This window comes from Betta splendens, chromosome 8, assembly GCF_900634795.4.
Source record: "Betta splendens chromosome 8, fBetSpl5.4, whole genome shotgun sequence".
Taxonomy (NCBI): domain Eukaryota; kingdom Metazoa; phylum Chordata; class Actinopteri; order Anabantiformes; family Osphronemidae; genus Betta; species Betta splendens.
In genome coordinates this window covers 9825714-9842702 of record NC_040888.2, presented here as the reverse complement: position 1 = coordinate 9842702, position 16989 = coordinate 9825714, and the positions used below count along the sequence as shown (strand labels likewise).

Sequence of the window (16989 nt, the reverse complement as noted above, 5' to 3'; positions counted from 1 at the left end):
GAACACACCTGTGGCTGAGTAGGTGTGCAGCACTCACACCCGCCTGGAGCTCCCTGCCCAGAACACGCGGATTCAAAGGCAGGATGAAGGAGCTGGAGAAAGAGGGGGACCGAGGAAGGGGCAGAGCTGGAGGTCAGAGAGAGGACAATGATCAGGTACGCACACACTAAAGTAGACTAGTAGATGTGAGGAGATGTCAGAGCTGCACTGAAACCATGAGGAAGCTAAACACGGGGCGGGGATAGAAATAGGTGCATTCAAAGGCTCAGTGGATCAGACTTACCTGAGCAGGTGAGTCCACGCTGCCTCAGGATTTGTAGCTTCTGTTGTGCAAAGCTTCATGCTGCCCTGCTTTCATTTTTGATTCGTGGGGACCTGGTCAGGTCAGAAGCAGTGTGTGACAAAAAGAATGTGTGTGCGCAGTGTAAGCAGTTACTGTACATATTCAGATTACATGTACATTAGCAACAGTATGTGGATGAAGACACTCCAGGGGAAGTTATTCCTTCCTCAGATGCCATGATTCAACTTCTGTCCACTGTTTATGGAAACAACACTATGCTATTCTATGTTATATCAGACATTCCCAGAGTGAAGTAGAAAATCTGACCTTTGGATTTGAACGGCAGCTCCTCCTTTAGTGAGTGAAGCTGCACAGAGAAGGCCTGATTAAGCGAGTGTTCAAAAGTAAACACTAAGACCGTGACACACCTTGTTTTACAGTCCACCTGTAGGAGTCTGCAAGATCCTGAATGAGGACTTAAATTTTAGCTTTCATTGTTGACATTACATGAATCCATGTTTAAATGGACTTGGAGTCGGTTTCACTAGAGACTCGTTTTGGTGGAGTCGCCTCGTGTCTGTTCGTCTCACCTCTAAACCAAACGGAGTAAAGCCTGTTTCCCCAACATCAGTCAACATCAGCTAGTTCAATTTTACTTGAGTAATGGATTTAATGTTAATAAGAGACACAAGTCATGGCTTTTACCACAAGGAAATTCAAAGTAAAATTACTCACGTTCCTCGTCTGAAGCTTAAACGTTCAGGATGCTAGAATTTAGAACAATTCTGAATTAGTTTCTGTACAAAGTAGATTATATACAAAATATTGGGTCTCAAATGTAACTGCAAGTCCATTTGATCCAATGGTTGACCTGAGGGACATTTGCACATATCTCTAATTTGAGTGAGGCAGACACCAACATTAATTCAGTACCAGCTACAGCTTTTACTGCTGTCAGTGATGAAGTATTCATGACAGTGGTGTAAAAATGTATGTATAGATACAGAGAACAGCTGAATGTTCTGTATCATTGTTTTTTCTATTTACAAACTGATCACAAGAAATTATGTAGAAATAGAAATCATCATAAAGGTTTGGCTGTTTTGACTGTGTGGTATTTGCACAAGTGAGTTATTAATAGCTGACATTGTGATACGTCAAAGCCAGTGAACCAAAGCGTTGTTTCAATGAAGAAACAAAGCTACATTTTCTACATTTCACTAACGGCCAAGATCTGGTTTTAAAGGTTTTTTTAGTTTGTGAGGGTGTAAAACCATTGACGGCGTTCGACGTAGACTTTAAGTACACTGTTGACTGTTGACTGTTGAAATGCAGTGGGTGCTGTTCAGAGGCAACATCTGCTGAATGTGGACGTCATGGCTGTAAACAGGGGACGCGAGTTGAGACGTGTGAGTCTGACAAGGCCTCATGTTGAATGAACGTCTTTAAAAGGTGTGTCCTTGAGCAAGACACTTCCCACTAGCTCCCTGGACGGCTGCACCGTGGCTGACCCCCCCCCCCCCCGGAGATGGGTTAAATGCAGAAGATAAGTTATTTAATTATTTATCTTTCAAGAGATAAATAGAGTTTAAAAAAATTAACCCAATCATCCATGTTTTGATCACAAACGGCTCAGTGTTGCTAACCAGGCTGACTGGTTTGATGAGAGCCACCGCAGATGATGTCACGTGTTAAACACACAACGCAGACTAATACAGAAGAGTGCTAGCAGTGCTCACGGCACCAGGCTCAGGTATACCACAACACATCAAAACCCAGTCTGACATATTATTGCTCTGTGCAGATTCGTTTGAATTTCATATTGATTTAGAAAAATGCAACAGCCTAAATTCCTAAGTGGTTTTGTTACAGAGTTGAACTTCTTCCACCGAAGCTCCACCCTTTGGTGTGAGGTTAACGGCTGCTCATCCCACGCACAGCAGCACACGTCCGCACACTGAACTAGGAGCAGGAAACAATAGTTGTTCAAATAGATGTGAGAGCGTGCGCGCACACACACACACACACACACACACACACACACACACACACACACACACACACACACACACACACACACACACACACACACACTCACGTGTGTTATGTTTCATGCATGAATGAAGAAGCTGGTGCTATTCTTTAAGGAAGGTGTGTGTGTGTGTGTGTGTGTGTGTGTGTGTGTGTGTGTGTGTGTGTGTGTGTGTGTGTGTGTGTGTGTGTGTGTGCGTGATGATGATGATGATGATGACCCTGTATATTTGCCTGATTTACAGTTACAGTTCAGTGGCTGTTGTGGCCTTTGTCGTGTCACAAAGCTGCGACGGACGCAGGCAGAGTTTGTACAATAAATAAAGCCTGTTCATCTGACACTTTGTTCTGGTAATGAAGCACATACTGGTGTCACTCCTGCACTACTGGTTTTTATTGGAAGTGACATAATTTAATCACAACAAACGAATGAATAATATAATGAATATACAGCTATGTAAAATATATTCAAAACTAAATATAAAAACAAATTATTGCTTGTGGCACAACTAATGTATCAGTTGTTCATTATATATGGATTCATGTATAACATTGGACTAGAGGAATAACAGACACCATCAGACCCCTGTAGATCCAACCACTCTCCTGTGTGAATGAACCGCTCCCTCCTGAAAGCAGACACCATCCCAGACAGGTTGGTCCAGTCGTCAGACAATGGGCTGAGTTATCGTTATGTGGGAATTTAACAGTCTTTTCACAATATGCCAACAACCTCATTGCGGAGGCTTGAAACCACAAACTCATTATCTTCTAGTCATTTACTGCTACTGCAGGAGCGTGAAGCCCCTGCAGCGATAAAGCCCCCGAACATGTCTCGACTAAGATCGGTATCCACACATTCCTGGCATTTGAATCATGGTCTGCGTGGTGTTCAGCTGACGCCTGCTGCTCCTCCGTGTCCCTCCTTCTGTCTGTCAGACAGGTCATGTTTTCTGCTTCCTGTCATTTGCTTTTTCTTTCTGCCTTAATTCTTTAAATCAAATGTGATCTGGAACATTTTTTTAGGGCCCACCAATCGTTTGATGGTTTAATTCCCGGCTCAATGGCATGTGCCGACATTGAACCGTTACTAATAGTAGTAGTGTTTCAGCTTAAGCTGTTTGTGTGCGTGTGTTTTGAGTAGCGGTTCATTTTTATGTCTAGGGCCAATTCATGACCTGATGCATCTCTAACTGGGAGCTTTATCATGAAGGAAGGTTCTAAGCCTGGCCCTAAAGTAGAGGGTGTCTAGAACCTGAACCTGGACTGAAGCTGATTCTACAGAAGAGCTTGGTAGCTAAAGGTGCTGCCAATGTAGAACCCCTAGAAGCACCAGTAGAGCAGCTAGTTGGCTGGTTGATTCTCCTTTATTGACCTAGGCAGTGGTGACATGTATATTTCTGCTTACAGAGCTGGATCCCCAGGGTCATCAAAAGGAGAGTGTGTACCACCTTTGTTCCAGACTCATCCAGGTAATCTCATATTGACCTTTATTTATTAATTCTTTAAGACTGAGAGACATCCCACAATCCACAGACTACAACCCACTGGATTACTGAGAGTCTGAGCTGCTCCAGTGCATAGTGACGGTCACAGCTTGATGAAGCTAAAACAACCTCATTATTTACTAGAGAAACCTTCTACATATGTAATTTTGATTTTGTAATTTTGCAAATATCTTAAGTTGATGAGAAATGTGACCAGGGCTGCGTCGTAGAATGGGATTCCTCCAACTATGAATAATGAATGTGACCCGTTAAATATTGACACTTTCCTTCTGTGTTGTTTGACAGTGATGGGGGGACGTGTCAATGCGGTGGCAGACAGGCGTCCCATGACTCCGTGCCAGCCGAGCAGCCCAGTGGAGCATCTGTACCCAGCCAGTGGGAGAGCAGAGAGCACACGTCAGAGCTGCCCACCGATGCCTTTGGCGAACTGGAGTTTGCTGGAGCCAGATGCAGACACTGTCCTGTAGGTGCTTCCTCCTATTTCCCGTAATGTTAACTCCTGTTAACACCTTCATCACTGTCGGCAACGAACTGGTAAAAGACAGGTTTTCATTTAACTGGAGTCTTGCTTCAAAAATCTCCACAGAGGCTGCTAATTTTAGAAAAATGTCTCAATGTAGAAATGCAAATAGAAAAGTGTTTTACCACAGGACAAATACCTGTGTGACTCCAGTCTCGACAGCTGTTATGAATAAGAAGGAAAGCTGCTCGGGTTCTGGTGACACTGAGCTCAGGCAAATGATGTGACGTGTTCCTCCTTCTTGTCACGCTACAGTCTTGTCCTTTTGTTCTCTGTAGTTTCTGCGCTTGTCATGTGACACAAACCCTGAGCTCATCTACAAGCTGATGATGAATCACTGGGGTCTGCCCTTACCCAACCTGGTGGTGTCGATCGTGGGGTGTAAAGGCCAAGAGAAGATGAAACCATGGTTGAAAGATGTTCTGAGGAACGGTCTGGTTAAAGCAGCGCGGAGCACAGGTAAAATTCATGGTTCTCATTAGACTACAGTCCACTGAGAACGCTTCACAATGACACAATATTGTTTGTAGGAGATGTTCTGGGGAGCTTCTTCATCTGATGCCTAAATAACAGAATTAACAGTACACCACATATAACCTGAGCGAATCTAACAGTACTTGACATCAGACTTCAGTCAAGCTTTTATGTAAATTCGATGCTGACTTTACTTCCCTCTTTTCCGCTTCTCCTTCCAGGGGCCTGGATCTTGGCAGGGGGTCTCAGGACGGGTGTTTCCCGCTGTGTGGGGGAGGCAGTGAGAGAACTTGGGGCTGTGGTTCCAGCTCTGTCCATGAAGAAAGTGATTGCTGTGGGGGTCACTCCATGGGGCATGGTTCACAACAGGAGGCAGCTTGTTAATGTCCAGGTATTTATCATGTATCATGTCTTCCTGCTTCTGAAAAGTTGCATTTATTATGTAACAAACAGCTAACTGATAATTATATTAATAATAATAATATATTACTAGAAAAAGTAATTTCTCGAGTAATTACGTGGGAGAGCTGATCTGCTGCCGCAACGATGACAAACGCTGATTAAGCTGCTGACGTCAAAAAGTTGACTACATCCAAAAGTTGACTACGACAAAATGATGAAAACGATGAAAAAGAGAAAACGATGACAAAGATTAAAAAGATGAAAAAAGATGGCAATTAAAAAGATGATAATTACAAAGATGACCAAGGTCATACTAAGACAAGATTAAAAGTATGACAATGATTCAAAAGTTAACAAAGGTAAAAAGATGTCCAAGATTAAAAAGTCTTTAAATAATCATAATTAACCATTCAAAGGCAAAAACAGTGCAGTTGAAGCTAATAAATTGCATTGGTGCTTTTATTTTGAAAAGACGTAGAGGAAGCACGTGTGGGTAATTACTAAACTGTTAATCTATCTTTAAATAGTCATAATTACGCATCTAAAAGCAGAAATTTGAAAGGATTTAGAGGAAGTGTGTGCTTAATTACTACACAATCCAATAGTGTAGTTGACTAATCAGTAATAAGCATGGAACTGCTGTGTACACTGATATAAAAATATTTTCATTTTATGAATCTCAAGGCTTCCCTGAACATGTGGAGTTAATTTTATGTTTGAGGACGAAAGCTTGTAGCCACAGTTGCAATTTCAAAGAATGTCTCCTCCTTTTTTTTCTCCAGACGTCTGCCGAAAATTATCATTAGAGTCTATGGGAGAATTTCAGGATCTCTCTGCGCTTTGAGGTCGATAGCGATTAAAGTATAGGTCTGAGGGTATAGCTAGACACATCATTAGAAAGAAGACAAGTATGACTACGATTTAGTGAAATAATTACGTTCATAGAGTAAAAATTGTGGCTGTAGTGACGAGTTAAAGACAGAAGTTCTGTCTTTAAAAAGCGCACCCGCTCACTCTAGCTGTGACATCACGCACTCTAGCTGACACAATACACACTAATGGAAAAGCTGAAAATGTAACAAAAAACACATTAAATTTAAACGCTCACAAGTTGAAAAGTATAGAAGATACGAGGACGCTGATTGACACTGATAAAGTTGAAAGATGATAGACGCTTTTGAAGTTGAAATGACGTTTCTACGCCAAAGTATGACGATGATAGACACTGATGAAAAGAGGCAAGTTGACAAAAAGTTGAACGATGATACGATGATGAAGCGTTGAGACTATGAAAGCGACCGAAAAACGGGTGAAATAATAAGAAGTAGCGGAATAATAAAGACCGAAGATATCAATAGTGTGAGAGCTGTTCAGCTCTCCCACTAAATATCAGGTACTGGCACAATGATGGGATTTCTAAACATTTCAGTGTCACATTATGGTCACAGACCTATAATCTCAGAGCACCTCCCAATGAACGCCCCTCCAGTTCACAAAACACCAATAAACTGGTGAAGCAAACTCCCAAACATATTATATTAATAGATTGACTGATGGAATAATGTGTAAATATCTGTATAGTTCAGCTGCTTCATTTATATTAACACGTGAGCATTAATGCCCCATGTGTGGCAGCACTGCTCCCCTGAAGAACTCTCTTATACCTACTTCTGTGTTGTGTGTTTGAAGGGAGGTGTTCCGGCTCGCTACCACATCCAGAACACATCACAGGACTCCTACTGCCTGGACAAGAACTACCAGGCTTTCCTCCTGGTGGATGATGGGAGTGTTGGCCGCTGGGGAGGAGAGACCGATTTCCGTGCCAGTTTGGAGGACTACATTTCACATCAGCGCACTGGCATCAGGGGTGAGACAGAGCACTACAACCTGTTTCCAAGGAGGAATCATATCTCTCTGATTAATCCAGTTATTCATCCAGTTCATGGTTGTCCCAGAGACTACTAAGTTTTAATAGCATCTTCAATCCTGAATCTGCTGAAGATTTGAGTGTAGAGATAATTGTTGGGAATCTGTGGCTCCCAAGCAGCCAATTAGCCTAAAATGTCATCCAAGATCAGTCCACGATTCTAAATAATGAGATTTAGCACACTTAGAATTCAGATTACGTTATGTCTACATCAAGGCAGACAGTTTTTCAGTTTATTTATAGAGTTTTTAGTAGTGCTGCTTAGGAACTAAACATTCTATTTTTCTTTCTTCCTTCTTCCAACAGGTAGTGGCAATATTGAAATTCCAGTGCTGTGCATGCTCATCTCAGGAGACATCAAAGTGTTGCAGGTGAGTAAAATGTATAACACATACAGAGGAGTAAATGCCCAACATTTAGTAATTATTGGATCAGCTGTATTTGTTAAAACCAGACAAACCCAGTTTCTTGTTTGGGCTCAGAGACTAGATGCCTCTCTAAAGAAGAACATTCCCTGGCTGGTTCTCGCTGGTTCTGGTCCCGCTGCGGACTTCATCAGTGAGCTGCTGGAGAACCTCGCCTCCATTTCCTCTGCTGAAGACACCGAAGCTCCTCCAGGACTGAGCTCGGAGATCCGTGACGTTGTCCGCTCAAAGTTACAGAAACACTTCCCAGCTCAAGCTCAGGTGGAGCAGCTGGTAGACAGGGTGAGTCAGAGATAGACTCAGAGTCCGAGTGCCTTCATGTGTGGAAACATATCTAAACACTGACTTATTTGTCCCTGTTTAGGTTCTCAGCATTTATCATAACAGAGACCTTATCACTGTGTTTAATGGGCAACAAGATGGATCTGATGATTTTGATACCATTCTTCTCCGAGCGCTTGTTCGAGGTAAGCAAACATTTATGTTGTAACACATTTAAAGTCTCGTGTGTTTTGTGTATTGTACACTGTGAATGTGTCTTCAGCTAGTAAACGTGTGTCCAGTGATGCCAGCGAGCACATCGAAGAGCTGAAACTGGCAGTGGTGTGGAACCGTGTGGACATCGCCAGAGCTGAACTGTTCACTGGAGCCATTCAGTGGGAGGTACATGCTGGGTTATCATGCTACTTTAGCTCTTATGGGAAGGTTTGTGTAGAGAAGCTGACATACCTTTTGTGTTTTCAGTATGCGGACCTTGAAGACTGTATGACAGATGCACTGATCAATGACAAGCCCCAGTTTGTTCGCCTCTTCTGTGAGAATGGCCTGAATATCCTGGACTACCTGACGTACGGACGCCTGGAAACCCTGTACCGTGCACTTCCTGACAGCTCGCTGGCCTATACTCTGCTCCAGAAGCGTCTGATGGAGAGGCTGAGCGCTGGATCCAAGCCCAGTGTGAATGAAGACGGCACACAGCTGAAGAATATCCACACTCAACCTGGCTCAGCAATGAAGCTCAGCCTGTACGAGGTGAGGCCATTTCACCGCACTCAGTCCTCTACAGACTGAAGAAGACACAAGAAGTGCGTTGAACCAGGAGTCGTGTGGAGAAAATCCTCCCTATTCTATATACAATAAAGGAGTGAATGTTCTTTAGGTGTCCCACCTGCTGTCAGACCTGTTGGATGACGTCTGTAAGCCGTTCTATATTAAGGCTCTGGGACTAAAGCCTAACAACTCCACGAAGAAGACTCACAAGGTCAGTAAGGATCTCGCACCCAGTGGTTTATAGTAATGACAGGCAAAGGAGGCAGAATGCATGGTGATGATCTCTCTGGTCCTGTCTTCATCAGCATGTCACTAAGATGCTATCGGGGGAGTGCAATTATCAGAAAAAGAAATGTCCCTCCCCCTGGGAATCTCTCTTCATCTGGGCCGTGCTGCAGAACCGTCAGGAAATGGCTGCTTACTTCTGGGAGATGGTGAGCGTTACCTGCAACATGCATGAAAGTAAATTTATTAAAGTGGATATACTGTGGTATAATACAGTCCTCTGTTGACTTCTTAGGGGGGTGAGTCGGTGCTGAGCGCTCTAGGTGGATGTAAAATACTGAGGGAGCTTTATAAGCATGAGAGTGAAACTGAGGAGAAGTTAGCCATGAAGGAGCAGGCGAAGATGTTTGAGAGCATGGCACATGGTGAGTAAGCCGACACACTGCGCTACAGCTGCTACACTGCTCATCTAATGCATGATGTTTACGTCCTCAGACGTCTTCAGTGAGTGTCACCAAAACAACGAGTCCAACGCCTCCACCTTGCTGATAAGGAAGTCTAAAGTGTGGGGCGAGGCCACGTGTCTGCAGATGGCCACTGCAGCGGACGCCCGCCTGTTCTTCAGCCATCATGGTGTTCAGGTAAAGACGGCAGTCATGCAATTTAATAACAATAACAGGAAAAGGTTTTTAAAATAGTAAGCGACCAGATCAATAGTAAGCAGTACAAATCCATTTCTTTAAGCAGCTGATAGCTGGTGAAACAGCCACACAAGTTCACAAGCCACAAGTTCATTTCCTGTCTGGAAAGTAAAGCTAAAACTAAAATGACCTTAACCCCTAAAATGAAAGCTACACAATTGATTTAACGATTATAAATCTCTTTCTTTGTAGTCTCTGCTGTCTCAGATCTGGTGGGGTGAGATGGAGGGAAAAACGCCTGTCTGGAAGCTGCTTCTCACTTTTTTTGTGCCTCCCCTCATCTACGCAAACGTTATCACCTTCAGGTTGGTGGCTGTGTGAATGTCCTGCTTTGGTTTTTGAATAATGGTGTTTGGATAAAATAATATGATAAATAAACATGACAGAGCTCATGAGGAAGACAATAAGTCAGTCGAGGGCAAAGACTGTGATGTGGATGGGAACGAATGCCCTGGGGACGATGTCAACAACTACCTACTAGCTGAAATTACGTAAGTAAACATAAACAAACAAACTAACTAACTTATTACCCAATAACCAACATTACTAAAAATTCTTGTTGTAGGGAGGAAAACCCAGAGGAAATTCTAAGAGAAAAAGCAAAAGGTTTGATTTGCACTCTTTTATAAACCAGTCCTCCATCATCTTACAATAGTTGCTTCAATCTTCTGAGAGCAGCTCTATGACGGGTAAAGGACTGACTGGTGGTTTCACTTCCATCAGGCTCTTCATCTAGATCCAGGAAACCATTTGTTGCCTCTCAGTGGAGGAAGTTCTGGTTTGCCCCCGTCACAGCGTTCTTGGGAAACGTAGTGATGTACTTTGTCTTCCTCTGTCTGTTCGCCTACGTTCTGCTGGTGGACTTCAAGCGGCCGCCTCCTGATGGTCCCTCCACGCTTGAGTTTGTGCTTTACTTTTGGGTCTTCACCTTAGTCTGTGAGGAGATTCGACAGGTTGGTTGTTAAGGCATCTGTACACATTGACACACACACAGACATGGTTCTAGGTGGAAGCTTAAAAGACAGTCCTCTTTGTTTACGCAGGGATGACAGTGTATGTAGTCATCTACTGTATGTGCAACTCACTCACTCACTCACTCACTCATTCATTTAAAAGGTATGAGCCATTAGGTCCTTGTGCTGCCTGGTCATGGAGAGCAGTTAGTTTGACCACATGATGTATGCAACATAGAAACGCTCCCAACATTAAGTCCACTCTGTTTTCTCCTGTTGACAGACCTTCTTTGTAGGCACCACTTTTGCGCAGATGTTCAGAAACTACATCCAGGATATGTGGAACAAGTGTGACCTCACAGCCATTGCGCTCTTCATTCTTGGTCTGTGTTGCAGGTGAGTGTTCATCAATCTTGTTTTACAGATTCATGATGTAGACAAACACCCCAGTGCCTGGTGACTGACTGCACTGTGCTGTTTCAGAATGTTTCCTGCCTCATTTGAGTTTGGCAGAGCTGTGATGGCCTTGGACTTCCTGGTGTTCACACTACGTCTGATCCATATCTTTGCTGTCCACAAACAGCTTGGGCCCAAGATCATCATTGTTGGTAGAATGGTGAGTGTTCTTAAATAATATGGACATGAGTTTAAAAGGTGCTCACTGCAGCGGGCAGGTGTGAAATACAGCAGGGATGTAATGGACTCAGAACTAGAACATCATGGGTCCTTGTTCCCCTCAGATGAAGGACGTGTTCTTCTTCCTCTTCTTCCTGGCTGTGTGGCTGGCAGCTTATGGAGTAGCCAACCAGGCTCTGCTCTACTCGTATGATCCTCGCCCTCTCTGGATATTCCGCCGAGTGTTCTACAGACCGTACTTGCAGATTTTTGGCCAAATACCAATACATGAAATGGATGGTGAGTTGCTGACCCTTTAAGTATTGTTGCCTTTGTTGAAACAATTTGCACAAGATGTCTGAAAGAACTGTTAACCTCCATTAAATTAGGCCAAAGGAAGCTGAACTCAGCAGGTGGTGGTCACCACACATGCAGGCATCCTGGCAGATTTGGTCTAATAAACCCAGGGTTATGTTAAAGTTTAATCAAAGCTTATCAACATTCTTGTGCATTTCATTTTTAGCTGATAAACTCGGGGACATACATTGTACGAACAACGTCACAGAGATCGAAGCAGGAGAGGAGCCCTGTGTCAACACCAATGCCAACTGGCTGGTCATCATCCTCCTGGTCATCTACCTGCTGTTCACCAACATAGTACTGATCAACCTCCTCATTGCTATGTTCAGGTACCCTGACATTTACAGTGAATAGGAATGCGTTCTACTACAAACATACACTCCCCTGCTTTAAGTAAAAAACCTCATGAAACAGTTTTCACCTGCAGCCACACCTTCTCCAAAGTACAAGAGAACAGTGACATCTACTGGAAGTTTCAGCGTTACAACCTGATAGTGGAGTATCATTCAAGGCCCTGCCTGGCACCGCCCTTCATCATCCTCTCACACATCCACCTTCTCATTAAGAGGTGCATCCGCCGCATCCCCTCAGCCAAGAGCAAGCACTTTGGTGAGTAGTAGCAAGTCGTATCAGATGGTCATGAGAGTTAGAAAAAACTCCAAAGACTATGAACTACATACAAATAGAAGATGAGCATGAGAGGAACAAACATGGCACCGGTGGAGCAGCAGTGATCTGGCTTGGAAAAACAGTAGACACACAATCTGGCAGCTAGTGGAGAAACTGAGACCAAAGCAAAGAACTGTGGTTAGTGTAAGTAACCTGCACAGCATGACACCTGTATCACAGTCCATCCACTCGTCTTCTCTGTCCTCAGCTCTAGAGCTCCAGGATAACAAGGCCAGCTACCTGCAAACATGGGAGGCTGTCCAGAAAGAAATCCTCCTCTCAGCTCAGAATAAACGACAGAAGGAAACTGACACAGCGCAGATTAAACGCACGTCTGTCAAGTAAGAGCACTGCTGTTACGTCACAGTGATAATGTCTCATGTCAATGAGCATCTGACAAAATATAGATATTTAGATTAGATCTAACATTTCCAAACACAATGAACAGAGTCAATTTATTTATGTGTGCTTGTTTCTGCAGGGTCGATGCTGTGCTGAAGCAGATGTCAGAGATTCGTGATCATGATCGAAGGTTACGGCAGCTGGAGGCTGAGGTCTGAATAACCGTCTCTTATGTCACAACCCGAGGTGCTCAGGCTGTTTAGCAAACTATTTTCAATGGCACATGAGACGCTGAGTCTTTGCACACAGACATGCTGATGCACCTTTGTGCCAAACTGCTTAAATGAACTGCCACTAAATTCAAAAACTTCTCAACACTAGTTTTGCAAAACACTTTAACCATCGACTGTAGAGTCTGTGGAGGAATATTAGTGCATAGAGGCCAAGGATAGAAACAGTTGGTTACGTTTGACCTTTGAACCCTCAGGCAGCATCACTTTACAAGCTGTCACGCTGCTGTGACGAATAAAAGCATGTGTCTTTGTGAAACGATCATGACAGTGGGTGGATCTCCACATCGGCGCGTCCACTGTGCGGTTCTCTGCCGACTCAGCCCTTCTCTGTGTCTGTGTCTGTCTCCTTCAGGTGAGTTACTGCTGCAGTGCCGTCGCCTGGATGACAGAAGCTCTGTCTCAGAGTAATGTGATACAGGCCCCGCGCCCTGCTCCTCAGCTGAGAGGTAAATACACCAGACGTGAAGCAACAGTCTTTTCATAAGAGCAGATTTTGTATCTGATTGAGCATTTGTCTCAATGATTGTTTTATTTTATGTCTTGCAGACTTCACTGTGAGCTGACACCTATGTCCACCATTTCACCTATCTCCTCTCGCCTCCTGTACTCTGTGAACTGTATCGTTTATGGAAGATGTTTACGTCACAGTTTTTCTAGTCTCATCACTATATTTACTTTTTCATTAATTTTTCTAGGTCTGGGCATAAATTTAAACTTTGCACATTTGGACATTAAGTGTCTTTTGAAAATGTCGGTCAAGTTTAACAAAGACAAGGAGCATAGGTGTATATGTAATATAATGCTATTACATAATTAATATATTATTTTAATACTATAATCAGCCCTTCTATCTCTATAGAACCTCCAATTCTGGTCATTGTTTTGGTTTCTGCTTTTTTGATGTAAAATCTTTTATTGTGATAAAGAGGTTTCACACTGAAAATACTATTTTGTTCTATGCAACAGTCGATGCCTTGAGATGAATTGTGATTTATATTGTGTATATACAAGTAAATGGGCACCTTCACCTCTACAATGCTGTTCATCGTCTCTCCATGCATCCAACATAAGTCTGACTGGACATACGTTCCATTTTCTCATTATAAAGTTAAAAGTTGTTAATAATTGTAACTGTGGAGGTGCTTTTATTTTGTTATTTTAGTTAGAGTAAATAGTGAGAGCTCAGACTGGCAATAGTGAGACCAACCAGTAGCAGGCAGACTTGACTGGTGGTACTAAACATACACTGTAAAATGGAGTCAGAGGAAAGTCTGCAGCCAAACAACACAAACAAGACGTCAGGTATTTCCTGAGACAGACAAAGATGCTATCAATGTCCCTACTACTGTGAAGAGTCCAGTACATGCAGTATCCTCTCGTCATGCTCCTAGTGACACCAAACACTACCCACACACACCCAGTGATGTGCAGTCAGGGTAGGCAGGGGAAGTGGGGAACCTCAGCCCCGATGCTGAAACTGTCAGTAAATGGGCTGATACAAGGTATAATCCATTTCTGTTTTACATTTTGTCTCTAGTATAAGGTTTGCAGGCACCAGATGGATTTATTCTACACCATGACTTTGTACAACCTGCCTAATGTGTTTATTGATGTTTTTGTCACATGATTACTTTTTTGCTCACGCTAAAACCGACAGAGAAAAATCATGAGGGGAGGCTGGACAGATCTGCGCCTCATCCAGTAGGGGGCGCTGTTACCACCCTTTAACCCACAAATGGGTTTCACTTTTCTAAAAAGACTTTACTGACACTAAGTAAAACAATTCAAGTGCTTGCGAAGTAAATTTGAACCCTGAGTGTAAGTGTAAGTATTCTATGTTATCCTAATAAAGAGCAAAAGCAGGATTTAAAGTTTTAAAAACAACATAAAACTTCACTGAGGGTCAAAATTAAATATTTACATCTCTCTGTACTTCAGAATGAGTATGAATTGTGAAAAATACATACAGGCTACAGGTCAGGTCTCTTACTGCTATAAAAGATATGTTCCTTCAAGACCAAATATGTTCCTTCAGGTAAAGGAGATAAAAATGGTAATAAAATGGGAAATGTGGCCAGTAGTAATATGACTCCTGACAATTAAATTGTGAAAAATACACTCTTATAAGGTATTATGATTGTAAAATTTGACTCCAGAGGACTTGGTGCCTCACCAGCCATGAACCTTACTGCACGCCACTGCACACACCAGACACTGAACAGAAAACCAGTCTGAGAATCAACTCAAGGTCTGAGACAAAACCAGGAAACAGGTCGAGCAAAGAATGAACAAAGAACACACTGCATATTCATTATTTATGAATGACTTGCACAGCTTGAACAGTGGCAGCAGATTTTATCAGCACGGAACAGTGACTGGTTGACAAAGGTCAAAGCAGGTACTGAAGCTGTTATAGTGTAGACAATGTTAGTCTGAAACATTAAGATCAGTATTTATTTGCTGAAGAGAGAAAATATAAATATGTGAAACCTATTACATGAATAAAGCTGCAGAGAGTAATGAACATGAAAGCCTTTCAAAAGAAATCTGACCAAATATAAAGATGCCAACTAACAAAAGTTATTTTGGCATATATTAACCTTTGACCTCCACATTAACCCAGACAGGGATATTCCCTAAACACTATGCTGATGACTCATGCTGCAGTCGTAATAACCTCAACCAAGCCAGTAAATGTTGGGAAGAGTTATTTGTAATTTACATTTAGTGCCAGACGAGTCACTCAGCAGGATTGAGGGGCTGTGCTTCTCTTTTTTTCTTTTACACTCCTGACAGCGTCCTGGGGAAACTAGGAGGTTTCAGAGCGTGGGTGTTTTCTCAAAGCAGGGTGACGTTAGTAAAAATACAAGTAGACGGGTTTGTTCGTTTTTGGCCACAGATGTGTTACAGTTCTGACACCAGCCACTTCGGTAACTGTACCATGGAAAGTGATTTCCCACTTTAGACTGTCCTTACATGGAGAGCACAGGGTTGGATGTGACACTGGATCCGATAGGGGAGGCAAACAAATCCTGCTGCGGTATGTCAGACACAGTTGATGAATGGGTCAATGCAATTCACATGCTGCCTCGCCTTTACCTTACGGCACCTGCCCAGTCACTCTCTATGTCAGCGGTTCTGAGGATGATCTTCAGCCAGATGATCATATCTGGTGACAGAAATGCGTCAGAGAAGCTGATTTGGTCTTTTTTGGAGAAGATCAATATAAAAGTCGTGGCTACTAACTTTGTGGGTCAAGTATGTCAGTGTGAGCAGAGTGAGTGGCCGAAGAGCGTAGAAATGTCTTGGGCATGTGTGAGCTCATCTCCCCTTTCAGCCACTTTGCAGTCTCCATCTTCATCCTGATCTCGTCCTTTGCTCTTTTGGGCTCAGCTGTTTCCAGCCGTCTGTACTATATCACTGTCAGAAGCATCATACATGGCTGCTCTCAAACTATGTCACTGTACCAAACATTATGCACCAGCTAAAGCTTTAAATAGGCTGATGCCCGGTGATGTAAACTCTAATAGGTTAATACGAGCTACATCTGTCGCGGGACTGTTTGCTCTCATTCAAGGCATTTGTTTGATTTATGAGCTAGAATCAGATTCAAGAACGGATGATCTGATCCTTCTGTGCTGCTGAAAATAGACGAGTCACTCAATCTTGTTCGTTTTTTGGCCTTTGCTCATATTTATCACTCAACCATCATTGTTTTACACAAACTTGACAAAACCTGACCCTAACTTTACACGTATGGCCTAGACAAAGGCGGGGCTGGACTTAGTGTTACACTCTGCTTTAAACTAAATATTGGGTGACTCATCCACAAAATGAGCTCAACATAGAAGGTAGCTAATGATTGAGGACAAATTCAGCAGAGTGCATGTTTTCATTCACTTGATTAAGGTTTGGAATGATTTCATTGACCTCTTCCTTCATCCACGTGTAAGTGCAAATTGACAGAGGGGTGTGGACGCGGTGCTGGTCCTATGCAGACTGAGCCAAGGAGGCTCACATTACACTGACTCCTGCAGTGTGTGGTTTTAAATAGAGCGGCTGTCAACTCCTCCCTGCACAGATTCATCTATTTCGAGGGTAACATGTACCAGGGAGGGGCAGACAAGTAGAGAGGTGAGAGATCAGTGTCTGGGCTGGGCCTATACGCTCCGGCTGCATCAGCACGACGACTGTACTCCAACTTTACTGTG

At 43.1% G+C, this 16989-nt stretch overlaps 1 protein-coding gene across 2 annotated transcripts; it reads left to right on the top strand.

Moving 5' to 3' along the window:
• Nucleotides 1–20: 20 nt before the first annotated feature.
• On the top strand, nt 21–13909 carry trpm4a (transient receptor potential cation channel, subfamily M, member 4a). 2 transcript variants are annotated; one of them, XM_029158949.3, is made up of 28 exons: nt 26–155; nt 3725–3786; nt 4108–4285; nt 4621–4801; nt 5038–5207; nt 6908–7085; nt 7452–7516; nt 7628–7852; nt 7935–8037; nt 8115–8233; nt 8315–8602; nt 8730–8831; nt 8926–9054; nt 9141–9270; nt 9341–9486; nt 9739–9851; nt 9933–10037; nt 10112–10152; nt 10270–10499; nt 10783–10895; nt 10983–11115; nt 11240–11414; nt 11638–11803; nt 11902–12083; nt 12352–12484; nt 12625–12697; nt 13131–13224; nt 13325–13909. In XM_029158949.3, exons 1-28 carry the CDS (start codon nt 84–86, stop codon nt 13339–13341), a joined length of 3723 nt encoding a protein of 1240 aa, XP_029014782.1. In that variant the 5' UTR covers nt 26–83; the 3' UTR covers nt 13342–13909. The 2 variants fall into 2 exon arrangements, with proteins under 2 accessions (XP_029014783.1, XP_029014782.1); XM_029158950.3 differs by lacking the exons at nt 12352–12484; nt 12625–12697; nt 13131–13224; nt 13325–13909 and having other exon boundaries at nt 21–155; nt 11889–12075.
• The last annotated feature ends 3080 nt before the right edge of the window (nt 13910–16989 follow it).

Coding starts and splice junctions, on each gene's coding strand:
- trpm4a (XM_029158949.3), top strand. CDS start 84: ATGAAGGAGCTGGAGAAAGAGGGGGACCGAGGAAGGGGCAGAGCTGGA. Junction 4,286..4,620: donor CCAGATGCAGACACTGTCCT/GTAGGTGCTTCC, acceptor TGTTCTCTGTAG/TTTCTGCGCTTGTCATGTGA. Junction 8,038..8,114: donor TCTCCGAGCGCTTGTTCGAG/GTAAGCAAACAT, acceptor ATGTGTCTTCAG/CTAGTAAACGTGTGTCCAGT.